The sequence below is a fragment of the Podarcis tiliguerta genome (genome assembly GCF_965153285.1).
Source record: "Podarcis tiliguerta genome assembly, chromosome: 8".
NCBI classification, from domain to species: domain Eukaryota; kingdom Metazoa; phylum Chordata; class Lepidosauria; order Squamata; family Lacertidae; genus Podarcis; species Podarcis tiliguerta.
Genome location: NC_139541.1, coordinates 60,102,827 through 60,122,604, shown reverse-complemented (window position 1 = coordinate 60,122,604; position 19,778 = coordinate 60,102,827). Strand labels below are relative to the sequence as shown.

At 45.6% G+C, this 19,778-nt stretch overlaps 1 protein-coding gene across 1 annotated transcript in view; it reads left to right on the top strand.

The window, feature by feature from the left end:
* Positions 1–19,778, top strand: part of MYOM3 (myomesin 3) — a 45,061-nt gene that overhangs the window by 11,658 nt on the left and 13,625 nt on the right. Inside the window, exons 8-25 of the mRNA XM_083454726.1 lie at positions 510–554; positions 2,235–2,375; positions 2,893–3,054; positions 4,105–4,246; positions 4,332–4,531; positions 6,047–6,103; positions 7,441–7,568; positions 9,377–9,560; positions 10,572–10,746; positions 12,142–12,263; positions 12,828–13,015; positions 13,113–13,239; positions 13,774–13,952; positions 14,897–15,011; positions 16,747–16,903; positions 17,044–17,153; positions 18,497–18,541; positions 19,461–19,597. Coding sequence (XP_083310852.1) covers positions 510–554; positions 2,235–2,375; positions 2,893–3,054; positions 4,105–4,246; positions 4,332–4,531; positions 6,047–6,103; positions 7,441–7,568; positions 9,377–9,560; positions 10,572–10,746; positions 12,142–12,263; positions 12,828–13,015; positions 13,113–13,239; positions 13,774–13,952; positions 14,897–15,011; positions 16,747–16,903; positions 17,044–17,153; positions 18,497–18,541; positions 19,461–19,597 — 2,414 coding nt within the window. The remainder of the gene's footprint in view (positions 1–509; positions 555–2,234; positions 2,376–2,892; positions 3,055–4,104; positions 4,247–4,331; positions 4,532–6,046; positions 6,104–7,440; positions 7,569–9,376; positions 9,561–10,571; positions 10,747–12,141; positions 12,264–12,827; positions 13,016–13,112; positions 13,240–13,773; positions 13,953–14,896; positions 15,012–16,746; positions 16,904–17,043; positions 17,154–18,496; positions 18,542–19,460; positions 19,598–19,778) is intronic.

Sequence of the window (19,778 nt, the reverse complement as noted above, 5' to 3'; positions counted from 1 at the left end):
GAAACCCACCAGAACTGCTTCTGGAATTCTTCAATGTTGATACGAGCATAGGAAGCTGCCTTATTCCAAGTCAGCCCATGGACCCACCTAGCTCAGGATTGTTGCTGCACAAACTGTTAGCAGCTCTCCTAGATTTCAGACAGAGACTGGTCTTTCCCAGCCCTACCTGGAGAAACCAGAGATTGAACCCAGTCTTTTTGCATGCAAAGCTACTGAGCTATGACCCTGGGGGGAATGGGGAATGTGAACACTGCATTGGAGGATCTGCTGATCAGCTCCTGGGCATTATTATTTAGACTCCGAGAACTGAAATACAATTCTATAAACCAGGAACTGGGAACCAGTGGCCCTCCAGATGTTGTTGGATTCCAGCTCCAGTCATCCCTTACCATTGGTTGTGCTCACTGAGGATGAACAACGACATCTGAAGGGCCACAGATTGTTCATCCCAGCTATAAGTATATATAATGCCTATCTCATCAATTCCATTCCTCTCTCTTTTTTGGTAGAATATTATGGAAAGGAATCTGGATTTGACTCAGAGATATATAAAAGTAAGTACAAAACTGTAGTTATGTTGTGGTTTAGCCTGGCATGTGACCTCATAGTACAGTTTGGGGCCATTTTGTGGCCTAAATGATGAGGTGGGAATACTGGGGAGAAAGCAGTAGCATAGGTAGCCAGGGGTGGAGGGGGTGTCATGGGGCTCTTTAGGGCAGTATGGGGGGTCTGCAGTGTTTTACATTGGCTGCTGTGTGACAAAGGAGTTTGCAGATGCCACTGCGATTCCTCAGGGGGCTCAACAACTTCGATTTCCCAAAAAAAGCTCAACATCTTTGGTCCACCCCAGGTGCTGGCAAGGGTTGCTATGCCACTGGAAGAATGTCTAAATGGTGACTGGGAAGCAGGTCTATGTCTATTCTGTGGAGAGAGAAAAAGGATCCTGTTCCAAATAAGCCTTACTCCAGGGGTTGCTAACCTTTTAGTGCCTGTGGGCACATTTGGAATTTTGAGAGAGTATTGTGAGCACCAGTCACAAAATGGCTGCCACAGGATTTGTGGCACAACACATTTGCTCACGGAGAGAACCTCTTTGTACTTGTTCAGAATGGAAGGAGGAGGGTAGGTGCAAGCAAATCAGGATGAATGCTAGAAGATACATAACCTCCCTGTAAACATACCAGAATGAATGTTCAACAAAGACTGCACACTATATAAACTCCAAGTACAGTGGTACCTCAGGTTACATATGCTTCAGGTTACAGACACCTCAGGTTACAGACTCGGCTAACCCAGAAATATTACCTCGGGTTAAGAACTTTGCTTCAGGATGAGAACAGAAATTGTGCTCCGGTGGTGCAGCAGCAGCAGGAGGCCCCATTAGCTAAAGTGGTGCTTCAGGTTAAGAACAGTTTCAGGTTAAGTACGGACCTCCGGAACGAATTAAGTACTTAACCCGAGGTACCACTGTAAGCGTTTTTGTAAACAAATCAGGATAAATGCTCAATAAACAAGTTGTCTGGAGCAGCCCTAAAGTGGGTTTAAAAAAAGCATAGATGTGATTGGAGGAGCGAGTTGTATAGATGCCCAATAAAAATAATGAATGAGTCAAACGCAGCAGTTCCACACTTTCCTTAAACTGGATGCAAAGAGCAGAGAATAGCTCCATGCACTGTCTTCTGCTTGTGAGCTTGGCTGTTTGTGGCAACCGAAAGCTGCAGATGTCTAGAGAGTTCTAACAAAAATGGAAAACCGGAGCAGAAATTGTTACAATTCACATGTTCATTAGAAGTCAGGAATGGAAATGGTTGGGTTTTTTGATCTGCAAACGTTATGTAAATAATTAGTTGTTTTCTGCATTGTGTTTTACATTTCCCTTCCTCTGAAATGCATTTAAATTAATTAATTGCATCATTAATCACATTAGTTTTGGCCATAGGAGACATCACGATGAGCAAAATTAGGTTTTAGCAGAAGCTGAACTGTAGCTGAATGGAAATAGCACTGATTGTGATGAACAGATCGTCGAATCATAGAATTGTAGAGTTGGAAGGGACCCCGAGGGTCATCTAGTCCAACCCTCTGCAATGCAGGAATCATGCCCACAGCTGTCCCTGGGTGGGCTCAAACCACCAACCTTTTGGTTAGCAGCCAGATGCACTGGATGGAAATCGCTATCTCCTTACATCTGTCAAGGCCAGGTGCTCTTACCTCACCTCATCTTCTCTTTTTAGAGTCACTCAGGGACCTGGAAGCTGACTTTGCTAGCACTTTGAGGCCTGTCTTTTCCAGAGAAAAGGAGCCCTTCACTCTTCGCTGCACTTTTACTTCAGACTTGCAGGAATACCAACGAGACATCCGCTGGTTCAGAGATGGTCTGTATTTGTAAACCCCCCCCCCCAAAAAAAACCCCACCATCCATGACTATTGCCGTTTGACAAGTATTAAGAAAATCCTGGCCCAAGACATTTTGTTGTCTGAAGTGGGGCCCCAATACAGCCAACACTTCAGACCAGGGTTGGAATACCTTTTTCAGCCTGAGGGCCACATTCCCTTTCAGCAAACCTTTGGGGGGCCACATGGCTCCTGATGCTACATACCTGGTTCCTGGTACTAATTACAGGGAAATTTCTCTTGGGGGAAAGGGGGGAAAGGCACCTGGCTTCTCCCAAATGAATACTGGAAGAAGAGATTAAATGAATCTGGGGGCGAAATTTTTAAGCAATTTATCCAAGACTGAGTGTTTATGCAAGAATACCCTCTGCATTTATTTTTCCATTAACATTCCCAAATAGGGCTGGAATTATAATTTCACATTTTGAAATGTGGTAGCTCTGGTAGGAAGCCACCGACCAGGTAAATCCTCAGTTACCATCTTTCTCTTGCGCTCAGGTGAGTTGCTGAGAGATTCTGATCGCCGGCAAATAAAGTGTGAGGCCCAGGAGGCTTCCCTGACAGTCTCTTGTGCTTACAAAGAAGATGAAGGGTTTTACAGCATCCGTATACCGACACTTGATGGGTACAACGAGCAAAGAGCTTATGTGTTTGTTAGGGGTAGGTGCACTTGTTTGCCGCTGTTTGGTGATGGCTTTGGTTTATAATTGTAATTTACAAAGGCCCTAAAATGTCAATGGTCTGTATGGAACTAAAAAGAATGTAGGTCCTGCTTAGAGCCTTACAGTCTTTAGAGAGAAAGCAAAAGCAAAACCACAGGTCAGTGGCGAGGAACCTTTTGCCTACAGGCCTAGGTCCACCAGGTCTTCCCATTTAGCCCATGAGGCTGTTTTGGCAAAGCCACATGCACCAGCCCTACACCTGATGCCATTGAGGAGGCCAAGTGCAGGGCAGGTAAAGATGCATCTGGGCTGAAAGAGGATTCGCAAGTGCCAGCCGCCAGCTGATCAGTGGCACCTTCACAGCTCCTTGCATCGTGCTTAGTGAGTGCCAACAATTAGCTGATTGTCAGGGCTTGCAAAGAAGAGTTTGGATTTGATATCCCGCTTTATCACTACCCTAAGGAGTCTCAAAGCGGCTAACATTCTCCTTTCCCTTCCTCCCCCACAACAAACACTCTGTGAGGTGAGTGAGGCTGAGAGACTTCAGAGAAGTGTGACTGGCCTAAGGTCACCCAGCAGCTGCATGTGGAGGAGCAGGGAATCGAACCTGGTTCACCAGATTACGAGTCTACCACTCTTAACCACTACACCACACTGGCTCTCTGTGCATACTGCTTTGCAAGCCCTCCTGATCAGCTGATAGCCAGGGCTTCCATGCACAGTGCTATGCAAATCCTGACAACCAACTAATTGTCAGGGTTTGCAGAGCGTTGTACAAAAATGAGTCACCTGTTGTCATTGTGAGATCGAGTGAATGGTCCCACCTACCTTTCAAGCTTGACCTGTGGGTAAGTGGGGGAAGATAAAGATCCAGTCCCCGGGTCAGATTCAGTTCCACATACCTGCTATAGGCGAATTTTGTACAGTGGCTTCTCTAAAACTTGGCAATGCTTTCATGGGCCAGAAGATAAACTTGGGAGCCATTCTAGCTTATGGGCCAACCTGACCTACAGGAAACCATCTAAGCATGGCTTTTTCTTATCTTTAGATGCTGAGGCTGAAACTGCTGGAGCTCCTGGGTCACCCCTCAGTGTGCAATGCCATGACGTGAATAGAAACAGTCTCATACTTTCCTGGATTACTCCCAGTGATAATGGTGGAAGTCCTGTCATCGGCTATTACATTGAGAGGTCTGTCCTCAGAAGCCACAGATCTGTTATCTCTTTCTTTCCCAGACCATGTTGCACCCAAACTGTAAGGTCCTTCTTTTTCCAGGTGTGAAGCAGGCACAGACGAATGGGTATTGTGCAATGATAAGCTCGTGAAAACCTGCAGATCTCCTGTTTTAGGTCTCACTGAAGGGAAGACATACCAATTCCGAGTAAAGGCCGTCAACCATGCAGGCATCAGTAACCCATCGAAGGCCAGCGACCCAGTGACAATGATAGACCCAAATGACAGCAAAAGAGTGCTAAGTACGTTGTGTTTTTTAATCGCTCCAAGACAATTGCTATTTTCTTAACATCCAAGGCAACCTCCAAGATCATAAAACCCACCAGTAATCCCAAATAAAACAATTTTAATGTTCAAAACACAGAACAATTACCCTGTGTCAGCAGACTTCAAGAGCGATAGATCTGTGCAGGACCACTCAAAGTAATGTCACATGTCCTATCAAAAGTGGCTGGTGGGGGCAGTCATCTTCCCCCCAAGAATGCCCCGGGCAATGGCACTATGTCACAACACAGCATCATTCCCAGTGATCCATTCTGGAAGACATGTGGAAATATCACTGGTCGGCTTTGAAAGCAGCTCAGCAACATAGTCCCCCCCCCCCCCCTTGTTTATGAAACAGAGAGAGAAGACAAAATCCTCTTCTACTTCTCTTCCACCTCGTCTTATTTGTAAGCCCCCCTGACAAAAATTAACACATATTAAACAACTCCCTAAGATTATTTCCATACCCCAAAAGTGACCAGGGAAAAAATCTAGGCTGATTATTCTGGCCCAGCCTAAAACAAGAAGAACAAAAAGACTAGCAGCTGCAACACTTTGCATACAAGACTCCACTGTAGTTCAAAATGGTGACAGTAAGGAAAGCGGGGACTTCTCCCAACTTTAAGGTCCCTTAAACCAAGGGTAGCCAAAGTGGTACCCTCCAGCTGTTGTTGGACTTCACTTCCCATCATCCCTGACCAGTGACCATGCTGGCTGAGGCTGATGGGAGCTGGAGCCCACCAAAATCTGGAGGGTGCCATGTTGACTATCTCTGAAGAATTCTGCCCCCTTGCAGCTTAGAGGAGCAGAATTGGTCTTTGAAGATGCTCTCATCAGGCATGCAGCCTCTGAACCCTGTTCCCTATTCCTCACCATATAGGCTCCCACACCCACCAATTTAGCCTAGCACAAGCTTAACACAAGTCTGCATGATTGCTTTGGAAGCTGAAGAAGCAAGGGCACAAGCTTCAGCCTTCTAGCTTCTATACCAGAGCTTTCCAAACTGTGTGTCACAACACATTAGTGTGTCAGCTGCAGTGTGTAGGTGTGTCGCACGAATGCTCACCACACTCGTCCCGGGGCTGGAAAGGGGTTAGTTTAACCTCCGGTTTGCTAATAAAGCTTAACTACTGTGTTGCAAAATGATGCAAAACTGAATTACTGTGTCACGAAATGATGCATGTCTAAAAAGTCTGTCACCACCATGAAAAGTTTGGAAAGCTCTGTTCTATACCATCATTGGATGGTTGCTTAAGAGCTTTGGGACCTACTCATCCACTGTGCTCAAGACTAACCCCCACTATGGATTGAAGGCCACTAAGAGAGGCGCACGCTCACATATATGGGGGCAGGTCAGTTCCCAGCCACAGCCCCCTAGTCAAGCCAGGTAGCATCCTGGCCATTCCCCGCCCCCCAAACTCAATTTGTAATTCTTTTCACGATTCCCCACTTATCCCCATCTCTTTCTCTTTCCCTCTCTGCTCCCTGTCTAGATATCCCTTATGATGACGGATTTAGGACAATTACAGTTTCCAAAGATGAACTGGAACGTAAGTTCGCATGTGACCTTTGTCCTTTTCCCCACCAATAATTAATGTCGTGCCTGAGAACTTCTTTATATAACTAACAATCACTTAGGAGTTTAGCAGACTAGAAATGCCCAAATAACTATATTTTGCTCAAAGTGGAAGTGGCTCTGAATGGGCATTTCTGTTAAACAAGGGGGTTATCCAAAAACATTTACTTCCCTTGATTTCTCTGTATTTTAAATACCTCAGGAGCCCTAGTTCCTAGAAGTGGGGCATGTGGTTGGGTGACACTGCAGAGCTGCCCTCCCAGCACCACCATCGCTGTTGCTTAACTGGATGGTGCTGGAGGGGGGGAGGGGGCTGCATGAATGCACTTAGGGCCGGCCCATGCATGAGGCGCAGTGAGACAGTTGCCTCAGGCAGGAGACACAGGCTTTAAGAAGTGTGCCACTCACTGTCTCTTGCCCCCTCCACCACCCACCACCTTCTTTTACTCCCTCACCGAATTTGGCGCACTGGGGCTGCCCTGGGCCACCTCCAGGCACCTGAGGAGGGAGCACAGAGAAGGAGACAGTGGCAGGGGGCTGCAGAGAAGGAGGGGGAGGCTCTACCAGAAGGTGGCATTTTCATTTTTTGCCTCAAGAGGCAAAACCCCCTGAGCTGGCCCTGGATGCAGCGATTGGACTTTAACCACTGCCCTATCCCATCCATGCCTAGCAGCGATGCTGGCGGCAGAGTTGAGGTACCATTGCTGCTGTCTCCTTTGAAAAACATTGGGCGTTGGAGCAGAATGAAAATTATATCCATGGGGTCTGATCAGTGGTGGCTAGGGATGGAAGGATCTGTCGATTTCATTTCTGCAAGTCTCTCATTTTTCTTCAATTCAGTTCCGCAAGTTTCTGCAGCAATTGCCAGGGGTGTTTGTTTTCGTTTTCTGAATTTGCAGGTTTTCCTGAAAAAATCTCCAGGATTTTTGTTTTAAATTTCTCCTATCTGCAGTTTTGACTGATGTGCACACTTTTGCAAGCAACTTCTCATATAATGCATTTTCACCAATGTTCCCCTGATACATGCATTTTTGCAAATCTTTGGTTGGAGAATTCCATTGCAAAGTTCAGATAAGTTCAAAGTTTTTTTGAAATCTGGCTGTGTTCCAGTTCTCATAATGTTTCAGAAATGCGAATTTGATAAATTTGGCTTCAAACATGAATTTCTAGTTGTACTTCTCATCAGCTATTTTGGGGGCTGCTCCATCTGGTGACTTTTATCCATCTGGCTGTTAATTGGTCTTCCTTGCAAACCCTTTTCTATTCCAAATTAAATTGCTGAAAGGTTGGCTTGTTGTTTTTCTCCCACAGCCAAGATCAAAGTCCCTTTGCCACCCACCAACGTTCATGCCAGTGAGATCAGGGAAGAATATGTTGTCCTCTCTTGGGATGAGCCAGACCCTAGAGGCAAAGAGCCACTGAGTTACTTTGTTGAAAAGGTAAGGAAAGGGCACAGAGAGCATACAAGAAGCACCATCTGTTAGTTGCTAAGGATGCTGGAGAAGCCCATCGGAAATGGGAGTAGAAATTGCCGGTGTTCCCTAATTCATCCCATGTCTGGAACGAAAACCAACCCAGCGAATGCAATCAGTAGCACTGCTCTTGCGCTTTTCAGCCTCAAACAATACCTAACAATACATCATTTATGACTCCCCTGTCCGCCCACCCACCCTCAATGTGTATTGCATTTCCTTTGCGCTGTAATGAATGATGTGCAATAATGTAATGGAAAGTGATTAATTAATTGTTTGATTTCACCACATTTCACCACAGAGGACAGCAAGATGTTATTTTTGTTGGAAGCTGAACTGCAGCAGAATGGAAGCGGTGTTGTATCTGGCAAATACAGGACAGAACTGAAGTCAGTGCCGTCCTACATTCCTGTTAGTTGCTTCAAAGATCTTGTGAAGATCTCTCTATATTTTTGCCCCAGCTTTTCCCTGACCTATAGGATTTGACTCTGTTATTTCTGTATTTCTCTCTTAACTGTTCCTGTTTTCATAACGTTCTTCTACTGTTTCGATTATAGTGTTGTTTTTATGCTATTTTGTATACTACTGTGGATTTTTAAAAAAAATGGCCTAGAATGGCTTTTCAATTAATTAATAAAATTAATTAGAAATGGGCAAGGGCTTCCAAGTGTGCCATGGATTAACTCAGAAATTATTCAAATTGTTCAACCCCCCAAATTGCAAGAACTTGGGTAATTTTTCCAAGCTACTCTCTCATCTCCTTAGACGCCTTTGACTGGACTTAACCATCCAGGGATCCTTACTTATATGTCACTTTGTTGTGCTGAGTGCAAAAGTAGCAGCTTTTATGATACCTGCAGCTTCCCAGAGGCATCTGGTTGGCCACCATGAGAACAGGACTAGATGGGCCTTTGGATCTGATCCACCTCCAAGTGCTCCAAGCCAGGGGAAGGACAGTAGCTCAGTCATAGAGCAGCTGCTTTCCATGCAAAAGGTCACAGGTTCAATCCTAAAGCACTCCCTGGTAGGGCTGGGGATATCCCCTGCCTAAAACCCCTGCCAGTCAGTGTGGACAATGCTGAGCTAGATCAGGGGTCAGCAAACTTTTTCAGCAGGGGGCCGGTCCACTGTCCCTCAGACCTTGTGGGGGGGGTAGACTATATTTTGGGACCCAAGTACCTAAAAGAGCACCTTCCCAAGTCTCAACCATCTTGGATCCTACGATCAGCAGGAGAGGCTTTGTTAGTGGTCCCACCACTGGAGGCTGCCCTGTTGGCAATGAATAATAATAATAATAATAATAATGCCCCGCCCATCTGGCTGGGTTTTCCCAGTCACTTTGGGTGGTTTACAGCATATCTGAAAACATAACATCAAGCGTTACAGGGCTGCCTTCAGATGTCTTCTAAAACTTGTGTAATTCTTTATCTCCTGATGGGTCCTTTTCAGTGGTGGCTCCCCATTTGCAGAATGCCCTCTCTCTGCCTCCTTCACTATTGACTTTCAGGAGAAATCTGAAAACCTTCCTGCTTGCCCAGGCAGTGGATGGCAGAAATGCACAGTTCCTGGCAACCCCGAGGTCACTGGTTGAGTTAATGTTTTTAGCTTTCAAATGTTTTATCACTATGGTGTCTGCTGCCCTGGGCTCCTTCGGGTGGAAGAGTCGTATATAAATCAGATAAACAACATTAATAATAATCCTTTATCCTTGTAGCACTACTGTCTCTAGTTTATAGCAATTAGACACTGATAAATCACCCTTCCTATCTTCTCAGTCGATAGCAGGCAGCGACAGCTGGCAGATGGCTAATCTGGACACCCCAGTGAATTCCACAACATTCACTGTCTTTGACCTGGACAAAGGGAAGCCCTATTGCTTCCGAGTGCGGTCTGTGAACAAGTATGGAGTGAGCGAGCCTTCCTTGCCCAGTGAGCCCATCTCTTCTGGAGAAAAAATAGGTAATCTTTTTTTTTAATGGAATCGTTTCAGCGCACATTTCTCCTGATGTACCTTGATACAGTTTTCCTTGCACACATTTTACAAGCAATTTCTCTGAATATAAAACATTTTGGTATGTTAATTTCACTAGTACAATGGTACCTCGGGTTACATACGCTTCAGGTTACATACGCTTCAAGTTACAGACTCCGCTAACCCAGAAATAGTGCTTCAGGTTAAGAACTTTGCTTCAGGATGAGAACAGAAATCGTGCTCTGGCGGCGCGGCGGCAGCAGGAGGCCCCATTAGCTAAAGTGGTGCTTCAGGTTAAGAACAGTTTCAGGTTAAGTACAGGCCTCCTGAACGAATTAAGTACTTAACCTGAGGTACCACTGTATATGCATCTTTACACACACTTTCTTCTAATATACACTTCTTTACACACGTTGGTTAGAGAACTTCATTGCAAAATTTGGAGAAGGGTGAATTTCAAAGGTTAGTTGTACAGTGGTGCCCCGCAAGACGAATGCCTCGCAAGACGGAAAACCCGCAAGACGAAAGGGTTTTCCGTTTTGGAGGTGCTTCGCAGGACGAAAATGTCTTGCGATTCCTGGGGGGTTTTTTTCGCTCCCCACCCCCTTTTTCTAAGACACTAAGCTGCTAATAGCCTTTTAGCAGCTAATCCGCTAATCCCTTAAGCCTTTAATAGCCACTAATAGCCGCTAAACTGCTAATAGCGCTAATCCGCTAATGGGCTTGCTTCGCAAGACGAAAAAACCGCTAGACGAAGAGACTCATGGAATGGATTCTTTTCGTCTTGTGAGGCACCGCTGTATATCAGTTCGCAGATTGCTTCGGGAAATGCAAATTAGGTGGGCTTGCATTAAAATGTGAACCAAACCCAATTTCTTCCCATCCCTACCCGTGGTTGATGGCAATAACACCCAACTTGAACCTGGAAGGAGCTATAATAGGCTCCCAATAGCTGCTGTTCTTTGGTGAGTCCATCCCTCTTCTTTTTCCTTCTTCAGCTCCCCTCCCACCTCCATCCCAGGTGCTGACCTTCAGAGACACAAACACTTCTGTTTTCCTGAAGTGGAGCAAGCCAAAGGAGGGCCAGGAACCACTTGGCTATTATATATATTGCCGGGAGGTTGGGACAGATGAATGGCAAACGGTCAACAATAAACCCGTCACATGTAATGAGTAAGTTGGTAAAGCAATTTGGTATCTCTCCCTGCATCTCCTCTCTGACCTCCTTTGAGGGCATGGGCTGGATCCCATCACCCAGCTCTGAGATTTGAAACAGGGGAGGGGGAAATCCCATTTGTTTGTACTATTTTATGACGTTATTGGGTTGGATACAGTCAGGTAAGTTAGCTAAACTGAGGTCCCATTGAAATCAATAATGAAAGGCAAATTATGACTTATTTGGAAGTCCCTTTTATCTCGATGGGATCTAACTGTAACTAGTGTACAGGGCAATCCTGTGCATGTCTATTCAGAAGTAAGTTTCACTGTGTTCATTGGGAGATATTCAAGACACTGTGATTCATAGAATCATAAGAGTTGTAGAGTTGGAAGGGTCAGCTAGTCCAACGCCTGCAATGCAAAACTCTCAGCTAAAGCATCCATGACAGATGGCCATCCTACCTCTGCTTAAAAACCTCCAAATAAGGAGAGTCCACAACCTCCTGAGGAAGTCCATTCCACTGTCAATCAGCTCTTGCAGTCAAAAAGTTTTTCGTGATGTTTAGTTGGAATCTCCTTTCTTGCAATTTGAAGCCCTTGGTTCAAGTCCTACCCTCCAAAGCAGGAGAAAACAAGCTTGCGCCATCTTCCATGTAAAGGTGGTGCCTGACGTGGTGCCTGAAGACACTTGAGCCACCGCATCACTCTCAGGAGAGACATGTGGCCCAGGCACACTGCAGGCCCCATGGTAAATGCCGCCCCTTGGATAAGTGGCACCGAGTGTGCCCCACTCCTCCCCCTGCCCCCCTAGCTACACTGCTGACCCCTAGATCATTTTCACATGTACTACTTGTAAGCCAGGTGTCCCCCATCTTATATTTGTGCAGCTGGTTCTTCCTGCTTAAGTGCAGAACCTTACATTTACCCCTATTTGACTTCATTTTGTTAGCCTGGGCCCAGTTCTCCAATCAGCTAGTCATTTTGAATTCACTAGGAGCAGCTCCAGAAACTCTTTTTATTTCATAATCGTGATTACAGTCATACGTCGGGTTACAGATGCTAACCCGGGTTACTGCGCCTAACCCGGAAGTACTGGAATGAGTTACTTCTGGGTTTCGGCACTTGCACATGTGCAGAAGCTCCGAATGGTGACCTGCGTGTGTGCAGACGTGGTGCTGCGGCTTGCGAATGTGCTTCCCGCACAGATCACGTTCGCAACCTCAGCGTCCACTGTACTTATATTCATGGTGGTTATGTGCGATTCTGCTTTCAGCATTGTTTGTGTCTGCAAATGTTAATAAATAAATAAATAGGCTGAACACTGCAAGCACTTTTACATTCTGAGTTTGGAAGGTGACTTGTAAGGTGCTAAGAAATGACCATGCAGGGGCGATTTCAATTGTTTATCAGGTTCACCGTTCCAGGGCTCAGAACAGGCAAAGAGTACGTCTTCTGTGTGAAATGTGTCAATGAAGCTGGCGTGGGTGACAGCTCCCCTGAATCAGATGCCATCATTGTGAGGCAGGCTATCTGTAAGTATTTTGTTTGGGCTGGGCAGATCTATCCATTTTTGTCCTCTAGCTTTCTCAATTGTCCTACTTTAAACTCAGTTCTCTGCATTTCTGTAGGAACATGCATTTTTTTAAAGAAAAGAAAAATCCTCTGAAAATTCATTGGCATTTTAGTGTGAATTTCTTTTGTATGCAGCTTTGACTAATATAAACATCTTTTGCAAGCAGTTTCCCCTAATACGATGCTTGTGTGTGTGTGTGTGTTATTTTCACTAAAATGTGCATTTTTATGCACATTTCAGCCTGATATGTCACATTTCAGCCATCTTTGTGCATATTGTTTGGTTGGAGAACTGCTTTGCAAAATTAGGGGAACTGCAAATTTTGAAGGATAGTTGTGTTTTAGTTCATGAATTGGTTTGAGAAGCATGAATTAGGTCCTTTCTTCTTAAAAGGTAAACCAATTCAAATTTCTCTTAGTTATGGCGTACACATTATCCCCTGAAACCACCAAAACTTGAGAGAGTAGCTGCATGCCGATCAGATTCTAAACCTTCATTGTCCTTTAATTTATTTCCTGCATAGCTTGTCCATCAGCCCCGCGGGCCTTTGCCTTGCTGAGTTGCGGGAAAGACAACATGACCATTGCTTGGAAGCCTCCCAAACGCAAAGGAGGCACAACAATCCTGGGCTATTTCCTGGATCAACATGATGTGTCGCAGATTGAATGGCACGAGATCAACATTAAGCCAATCGCTCAGCGTGTTTACACGGTATGGGTGTTTGTGACATTAGTTTGCCTCTGAAGAAATAAGTAAATAAATTACTATCCCTTTTAGGCAAGACTTTCACTCTCTTTCGATTCTGTAGGTCACCAGCCTGGATGAAGGGCACTTCTATGAGTTCCGTGGTTATGCAATGAATGTGGCTGGTGTTGGGAAGGTGTCAGAACCCAGTGACATATTCAAGTGCGAGGAGTGGACCATGCCAGAACCAGGTAAAAGTCAATGCCAGGCCTTGAGACTGATTGCTGTCTTCACACATCCATTTACTGTGCACTGTCTGCATTTCCCTTGCTGGGTTTTAAAATTTGTGGTCTCACAACATGATTCCAAATGCGTACACACCCTGTACTTTGCTTCAACTCCTGTCTGATGGGTTATGCCTCAAACCAGCTTCACACCAATTAAGAGTCCCAAAGCTGTTCTTAAATTGTACCATCAGGTAAAAGCATCTTGCCCAATCTCACCTTGGAATTTAAAACAGCAGGAGAAGAATGCCTGGCCAGGAAGGTCTGGGCTTTAGGACAATTGTGAGGTTGTCACAGCAGATGACTCCCAAGCAGATGGAACGGTGGTCTAACTATGCCCCCTCCTGGCAGGTGTGTGGGGGAATGTATGTCCATGGATTCAACTTTACAAGTCTATGGTTCTATGATTCTATGAAATTAAGGGGCCTGTGTGCTCCTTGCCCCTGTTTTCCCACCTTCTCATTTGCGCATACTTTGAAATTTCATCTGCCCTTGAAACAGGACCTCCCTATGATGTCAGGTGTACAGAAGTGAGAGACACATCTCTGATGCTTCACTGGGAGCCACCTGTGTATACTGGAGCAGGCCCTGTCACTGGCTACTACGTGGATGCCTGTGAGGAGGGATCAGACACGTGGGAACAACTGAACAAGCAGCCAATATCCAGCACACACATGAAGGTCTTTCTCTTGTTTTTCCTGTGCCTTTTACATCTGTATTACAGCTGTTGTTGCTCCTCTGACGCCAAGATCCACTGAAGCCTGCAGGCTGAATCCAGCCCATGAAGCCAGTTCTAGTGTACCACCAGACCTCTTGCCAAAATTGGTAGTCAGAGAGTAACGCTCACTTCTTACCTTGGAAAAAAATATCTCTTCTTCCTACTGCACAGTCCCCAGGGATGGTGTGTCCCATTTGAGGCGAAACAGAAATTTGTCCTGCCACTGCCGCCACTCCTGCCACCACCACGTCTGCTGCTGTTGCCACAACTTACGCCGCCCACTTGGCCTCTACCACACGCCCTGCTGCATCCACCACTGGCAGATTGCACCAATTTTGGGTGAGAGATCACCCAAAATTGTGTGAGATATTGTGCGCTCTGCAAGTTCTCACACAGTTTCAGGTGAGATCTCACCCAAACTGGATGCAGTCTTGTCTGAAATCAATGCCAATGGTGGTGGCACTTATCTGCCACTGGCGGAGGTGGCAGGGCACCCATGGGGGTGCTGCCTCGGGCTTCTTCTGCCTGAGGCGGTGGTCTCACTCTGCCTAATGGCTGGGCCGGTTCTGATGGCCCCATTACAATAAGTCCTAGAGATTTCAGAAACACTCTAAAAACTGCTGTTCCACCCCACGGCAGTGCTGGGCCAGTGGAGGGAAACTACTGTTTTTCCACGACAGAGCAGCATAGAGATAAGAGAAGAATATCTCCTATTTTAGGAGGGAAATGCTCTCTGCCCGTGTGTGTGTGTGCGCACACATGCCCTCCTCTGACATGTTATCTCTGACTGTTACCAAAGGAAAAACGAACGCGGAGGGGAAATGAAAGCAAGTACTGGAGTTGCTGCATCTCTGGCATGTTACCTCTGACTGTTACCTGCTCTTTTTCTTACATTTTTCTTGATAGCTGTCAGATCTGGAGACAGGAAAGTGCTATATTTTCCGAGTGCGGGCCCTGAATAAGGCAGGAGTTGGCCCGCCATCCTTGCCATCAGATCCTGTGGTAGTAAAAACCAAACCAGGTACAAAGCTTCTGCCTCTGCCCTTCTCTTCCTCTCCCTTTCCTCTCTCAACATTTTTTATTATTTCCACATTTCTTCACAAAAGTCTGCATTTCCTTGGAGAAAGATTTGGTCAGTAGACTGGGGGTGGTGGGAACTGTAGTCCAAGACCTCAGGAGGGCACCAGGCCAGGGAAGGTAGACCTTTCATCAGATATCTTAATGCCATTATACGAATGTATAGTGTGATGGCCTTTGGTATACAGTGGTGCCTCGCAAGACGAAAAGAATCCATTCCGTGAGTCTCTTCGTCTAGCGGTTTTTTCGTCTTGCGAAGCAAGCCCATTAGCGGATTAGCGCTATTAGCGGTTTAGCGGCTATTAGCGGCTATTAAAGGCTTAAGGGATTAGCGGATTAGCTGCTAAAAGGCTATTAGCAGCTTAGTGCCTTAGAAAAAGGGGGTGGGGAGCGGAAAAAACCCCCCAGGAATCACAAGACATTTTCGTCTTGCGAAGCAAGCCCATAGAGAAATTCGTCCTGCGAAGCACCTCCAAAACGGAAAACCCTTTCGTCTAGCGGGTTTTCCGTCTTGCGAGGCATTCGTCTTGCGGGGCACCACTCTACTGTGTACCATTCCGGTCACCTCGCCTCAAAAAGGATATTGTAGAGTTGGAAAAAGGAAGCGCAACCAAATGATCAAAGGGATGGAGTGACTCCATTATGAGACAAGGCTGCAGTATTTGGGACCTTTTTGTTTAGAAAACAGCTCTGTAAGTGGTGACATGATAGAAGTGTCTGGAGAAAGTGCATAGATAATAGGTTTTTCTCCCAGCTCTAGAACTCATGGGCATCCAATGAAGCTAAATGTTGGAATATGCAGGACAGATAGTCAAACTATTGGAACTTGCTTCCAAAGGAAGCAGTGATGGCCAGCAACTTGGATGGCTTTAAAAGAGGATTGGACAAATTCATGGAAGACAAGTTTACCAGTGGCTACCAGTCATGATGCGGGTGGCGCTGTGGGTTAAACCACAGAGCCTAGGGCTTGCCGATCGGAAGGTCAGCGGTTTGAATCCCCGTGACGGGGTGAGCTCCCATTGCTCGGTCCCTGCTCCTGCCAACCTAGCAGTTCGAAAGCACCTCAAAGTGCAAGTAGATAAATGGGTACCGCTCCGGCGGGAAGGTAAACGGTGTTTCCGTGCGCTGCTCTGGTTCGCCAGAAGCGGCTTAGTCATGCTGGCCACATGACCCGGAAGCTGTATGCCGGCTCCCTCGGCCAGTAAAGCGAGATGAGCACCGCAACCCCAGAGTCGGTCATGACTGGACCTAATGGTCGGGGGTCCCTTTACCTTTACCTTTACCACTTCTTTGTGGAAGCCGCCCAGAGTGGCTGGGGAAACCCAGCCAGATGGGCGGGGTACAAATAATAAATTATTATTATTATTATTATTATTATTATTATTATTATTATTATCAGTCATGGTGGCGGTGCTGTTCCTCCAGAGTCAAAGGCAGCATGCTTCTGAATACCAGTTGTTAGGAATCGCAGTTGGGCATCGCTCCTGTCCATCTTGCCGGCTTCCCTTAGGCATTTGGTTGGCCAGTGTGAGAACAGGATGTTGAACTAGATGGGTCATTTACCTGATCCTGCAGGATCCTCTTATGTAATGGCATTAGGCAAGGAGAAAAGGTGATAAAAGCTGTGGTTTATTTCACTGTGTTGAAAAATTAAATTATTTTTTCCTTTTAATTTGCAGGCACAAAAGAAATTGAAGTTGGGGTGGATGAAGAAGGATTCATCTATATGGCCTTTGAAGCTCCAGAAATGGTTGACACCTCAGAGTTTATCTGGTCTAAGGATTACGAAGGGCCACCAAATCCTGACAGGGTCGAGGTTGTAAACAAAGATGATAAGTAAGCTTGCAGTGTTGCCAGTTTTTAATTAGGTGTGCTTTTGTGCCATTAAAAGCCACCCAAAGTACAGGACCCTGAGAACAACTACAGCTGCATAGATATGTCTTAATTTGCGTGTTTGCATTTTCTTTTCTCCTAAGATCTAAACTCATTTTGAAATATGCCACTGAAAGAGATCTGGGGACATACTCAGTAGAAGTAACAGACACTGATGAAGACATCTCTGCCAGTCATCTTTTAACCCAGGAAGGTAAATAATCCTTCCTTACAGGATTAAAAAAAAAAAAAAAGAATATAGCTAATTCTGCCTGATTGGAGGCTCAGATATAAATTCCTCCCAAGTTGCTAGGTTTGAAATTGTGCGTCCTCTGTGCTCCATCCTCAAATGTGCCTGAAAGAAGTTGGGGTGGGCAGGTTCTATTTCTGCAAGACTCTCCTTTTTCACAAAGACAAGAGGTCTGAGTGCAGATTGGTGAATGGTTTTTTCCTGCACCTTGGAATGTTGGAGAATTCTGACAAAAATGGAAAAGGGAGCAGAAATAGTGTGTGCTCTTCTATGGTCACGAATGGAATCAGTCAAGTGAATACAACCAGTATTCATTCACAACGTTGTCTTTTTAAGTCCTCAAGCATGAGGGTTTTTTTAAACACTGAAATGAAGGTAAAGTATATAAGTAATTTAACTAGTTATGTAACATATGTTATATGTTACAGTGAGACAAATACTGTAGTATCTGACAGAAACTGAGCTGCAGCAAAAGAGAAACAGCGCTGATTGAGAGTAATATAGGTCAGAATAGAAATTGCTGCCTTCTTACATCCTCTACCTCCACAAAAATGTCTCCTCAAGTAAAATCCAATCCACCGCATGGTTACTTTGGTTTCATTCACATCATCCTCTAAGACAGTGGTTCTCAACCTATGGGTCCCCAGATGTTGTTGGACTACAACTCCCATCATCCTTGAGCTCTGGCCTTGCTAGTTGGGGTGATGGGAGTTGTAGTTCAACAACATCTGGGGACCCACAGGTTGAGAGAGGCTGCTCTAAGAGGAACCTTGCACAACTTGTGTTCCACCAACCCAAACTAAGCTAAGCAGCCATGAAAGGCAGCCCACATAAGGGGCCCGGTACTTTACCTCCTGACACCCAACAGGCCACTGTATGTGGCAAGCAAACTTTACGTGACTTGGTGGGTTCCAGGTTACCCAGTCTAAGGCAATGCAATCAGAGGGAACCAATGTCATTGTGGGGTCATTGCACTCAAGCACCCCAGACTAGGTGTACAGAACCTTTAGCCCATGAGCTGAATGAGGCTCTCCTGGCCTGCCTACCCCTTGGGGACTCATGCCTGGCCTGGCCAGGGCCATTTCTCAGACCACCCATTGCTGTGTGCCACCCTTGAGTGTTTTCTATTAGTTACTGAATCGGCTCCTTCCAAGGCTGTCTCAGAAGTTCTACCACTCATTTATTCAACACAGTAGAAATTTGGCAACTGAACCAAAGCACCAGCACCCAATGGGGAAAGGGTTGGGATGTGCATGGCTCCTTCTCTTAAGTCTAAGGCCTAGTTCTATTCATTGCATTTTTTTCAGAACTGGACAAGCTGCGGAAGATCAGCCAGGAGATCCGCAACCCCTGTAAGTTGTTGTTTTAAAAAATGATATGTGACTTTGCAGCTACAAACAGTGACCAAGGGGGTTAACAAACACAAGGGTAAAAATACAGTGGTACCTCGGGTTACAAACACCTTGGGTTACAAACACTTCGGGTTAAAGACTTCTACAGAAGTAGTACCTTGGGCTAAGAACTTTACCTCAGGATGAGAACAGAAATCACGCAGCAGCAATGGGAGTCCCCATTAGCTAAAGTGGTACCTCAGGTTAAGAATGGTTTCAGGTTAAGAACGGACCTCCGGCACGAATTAAGTTCATAACGAGAGGTACCACTGTAATTAAAATTTAAAATAGATAATAATAAATAACTCCTAGTGGTTTTTGTGTATATTTCTGTATATTTTCTGTTTGTATGTTTTACATCAGCCTTCAGCAACCAGGCAAGCTTGTTTTAGGTGTGTTGTGTAGGCCCAGTTTGCACAGAAAGCCAAGCCAAACCAGGGCTAAGGGTGAATGCATACAGGCATCTACTTTTGGCCACTTTCCTCCTCTGCCACCCTATCTGGAACCAAGCCATGGTTTAGTTTAGCATTGTGGCCAAACCTAGAATCGGTTTTGCTCCAAACCACAAGCTGTAACCAACGTATGTTCTTGACTTACTGCTCATGGTTTGTCTGGAGGAGATGAACATAATGCTAAGTCAAAAGTGTTTTACTATGAGTATTCACACCCTTGGGCATTGGTTTTGCCATGGATTGGCATAGTGTTAAAGGAAAATCAGACCAAATAATTATGGGGTTGGTTGTTGTTTTTTACATTTTGCAAGCCTCCCAAGGAGTTCAGCAATAAGCCTTAATCCATCAAATGTTGCTAGTTCAAGTTGAGCTTCACTCTTCATCCTCGGATTCCAATAACCTGTCACATCTTCTGCTGTTCCTTTCAGTAATTGACCTGATATCTGGATGGAACATTGATGTTCTGGAGAAAGGGGAGGTGCGGCTGTGGCTGGAGGTTGAGAAGCTCTCCCCAGAGGCAGAGCTGCACTTGATTTTCAATGGAAAGGAGCTTTCAAGCACTCCAGTGAGTTTCCCATCATTTGCTTTACGAGAAGGGTGAGGAACCGCTGCTCTGTGGCCAATCTGGGATCCAGTTTGGCCCATGATGCCATTTCCCCCAAACCTGTCACTCAACTGAAGTCACTTGGTGATGTCAGCTAATGGGCAGAGGAGTGAGGTTTAGGTCTGCACTGGCTGTGCACCAA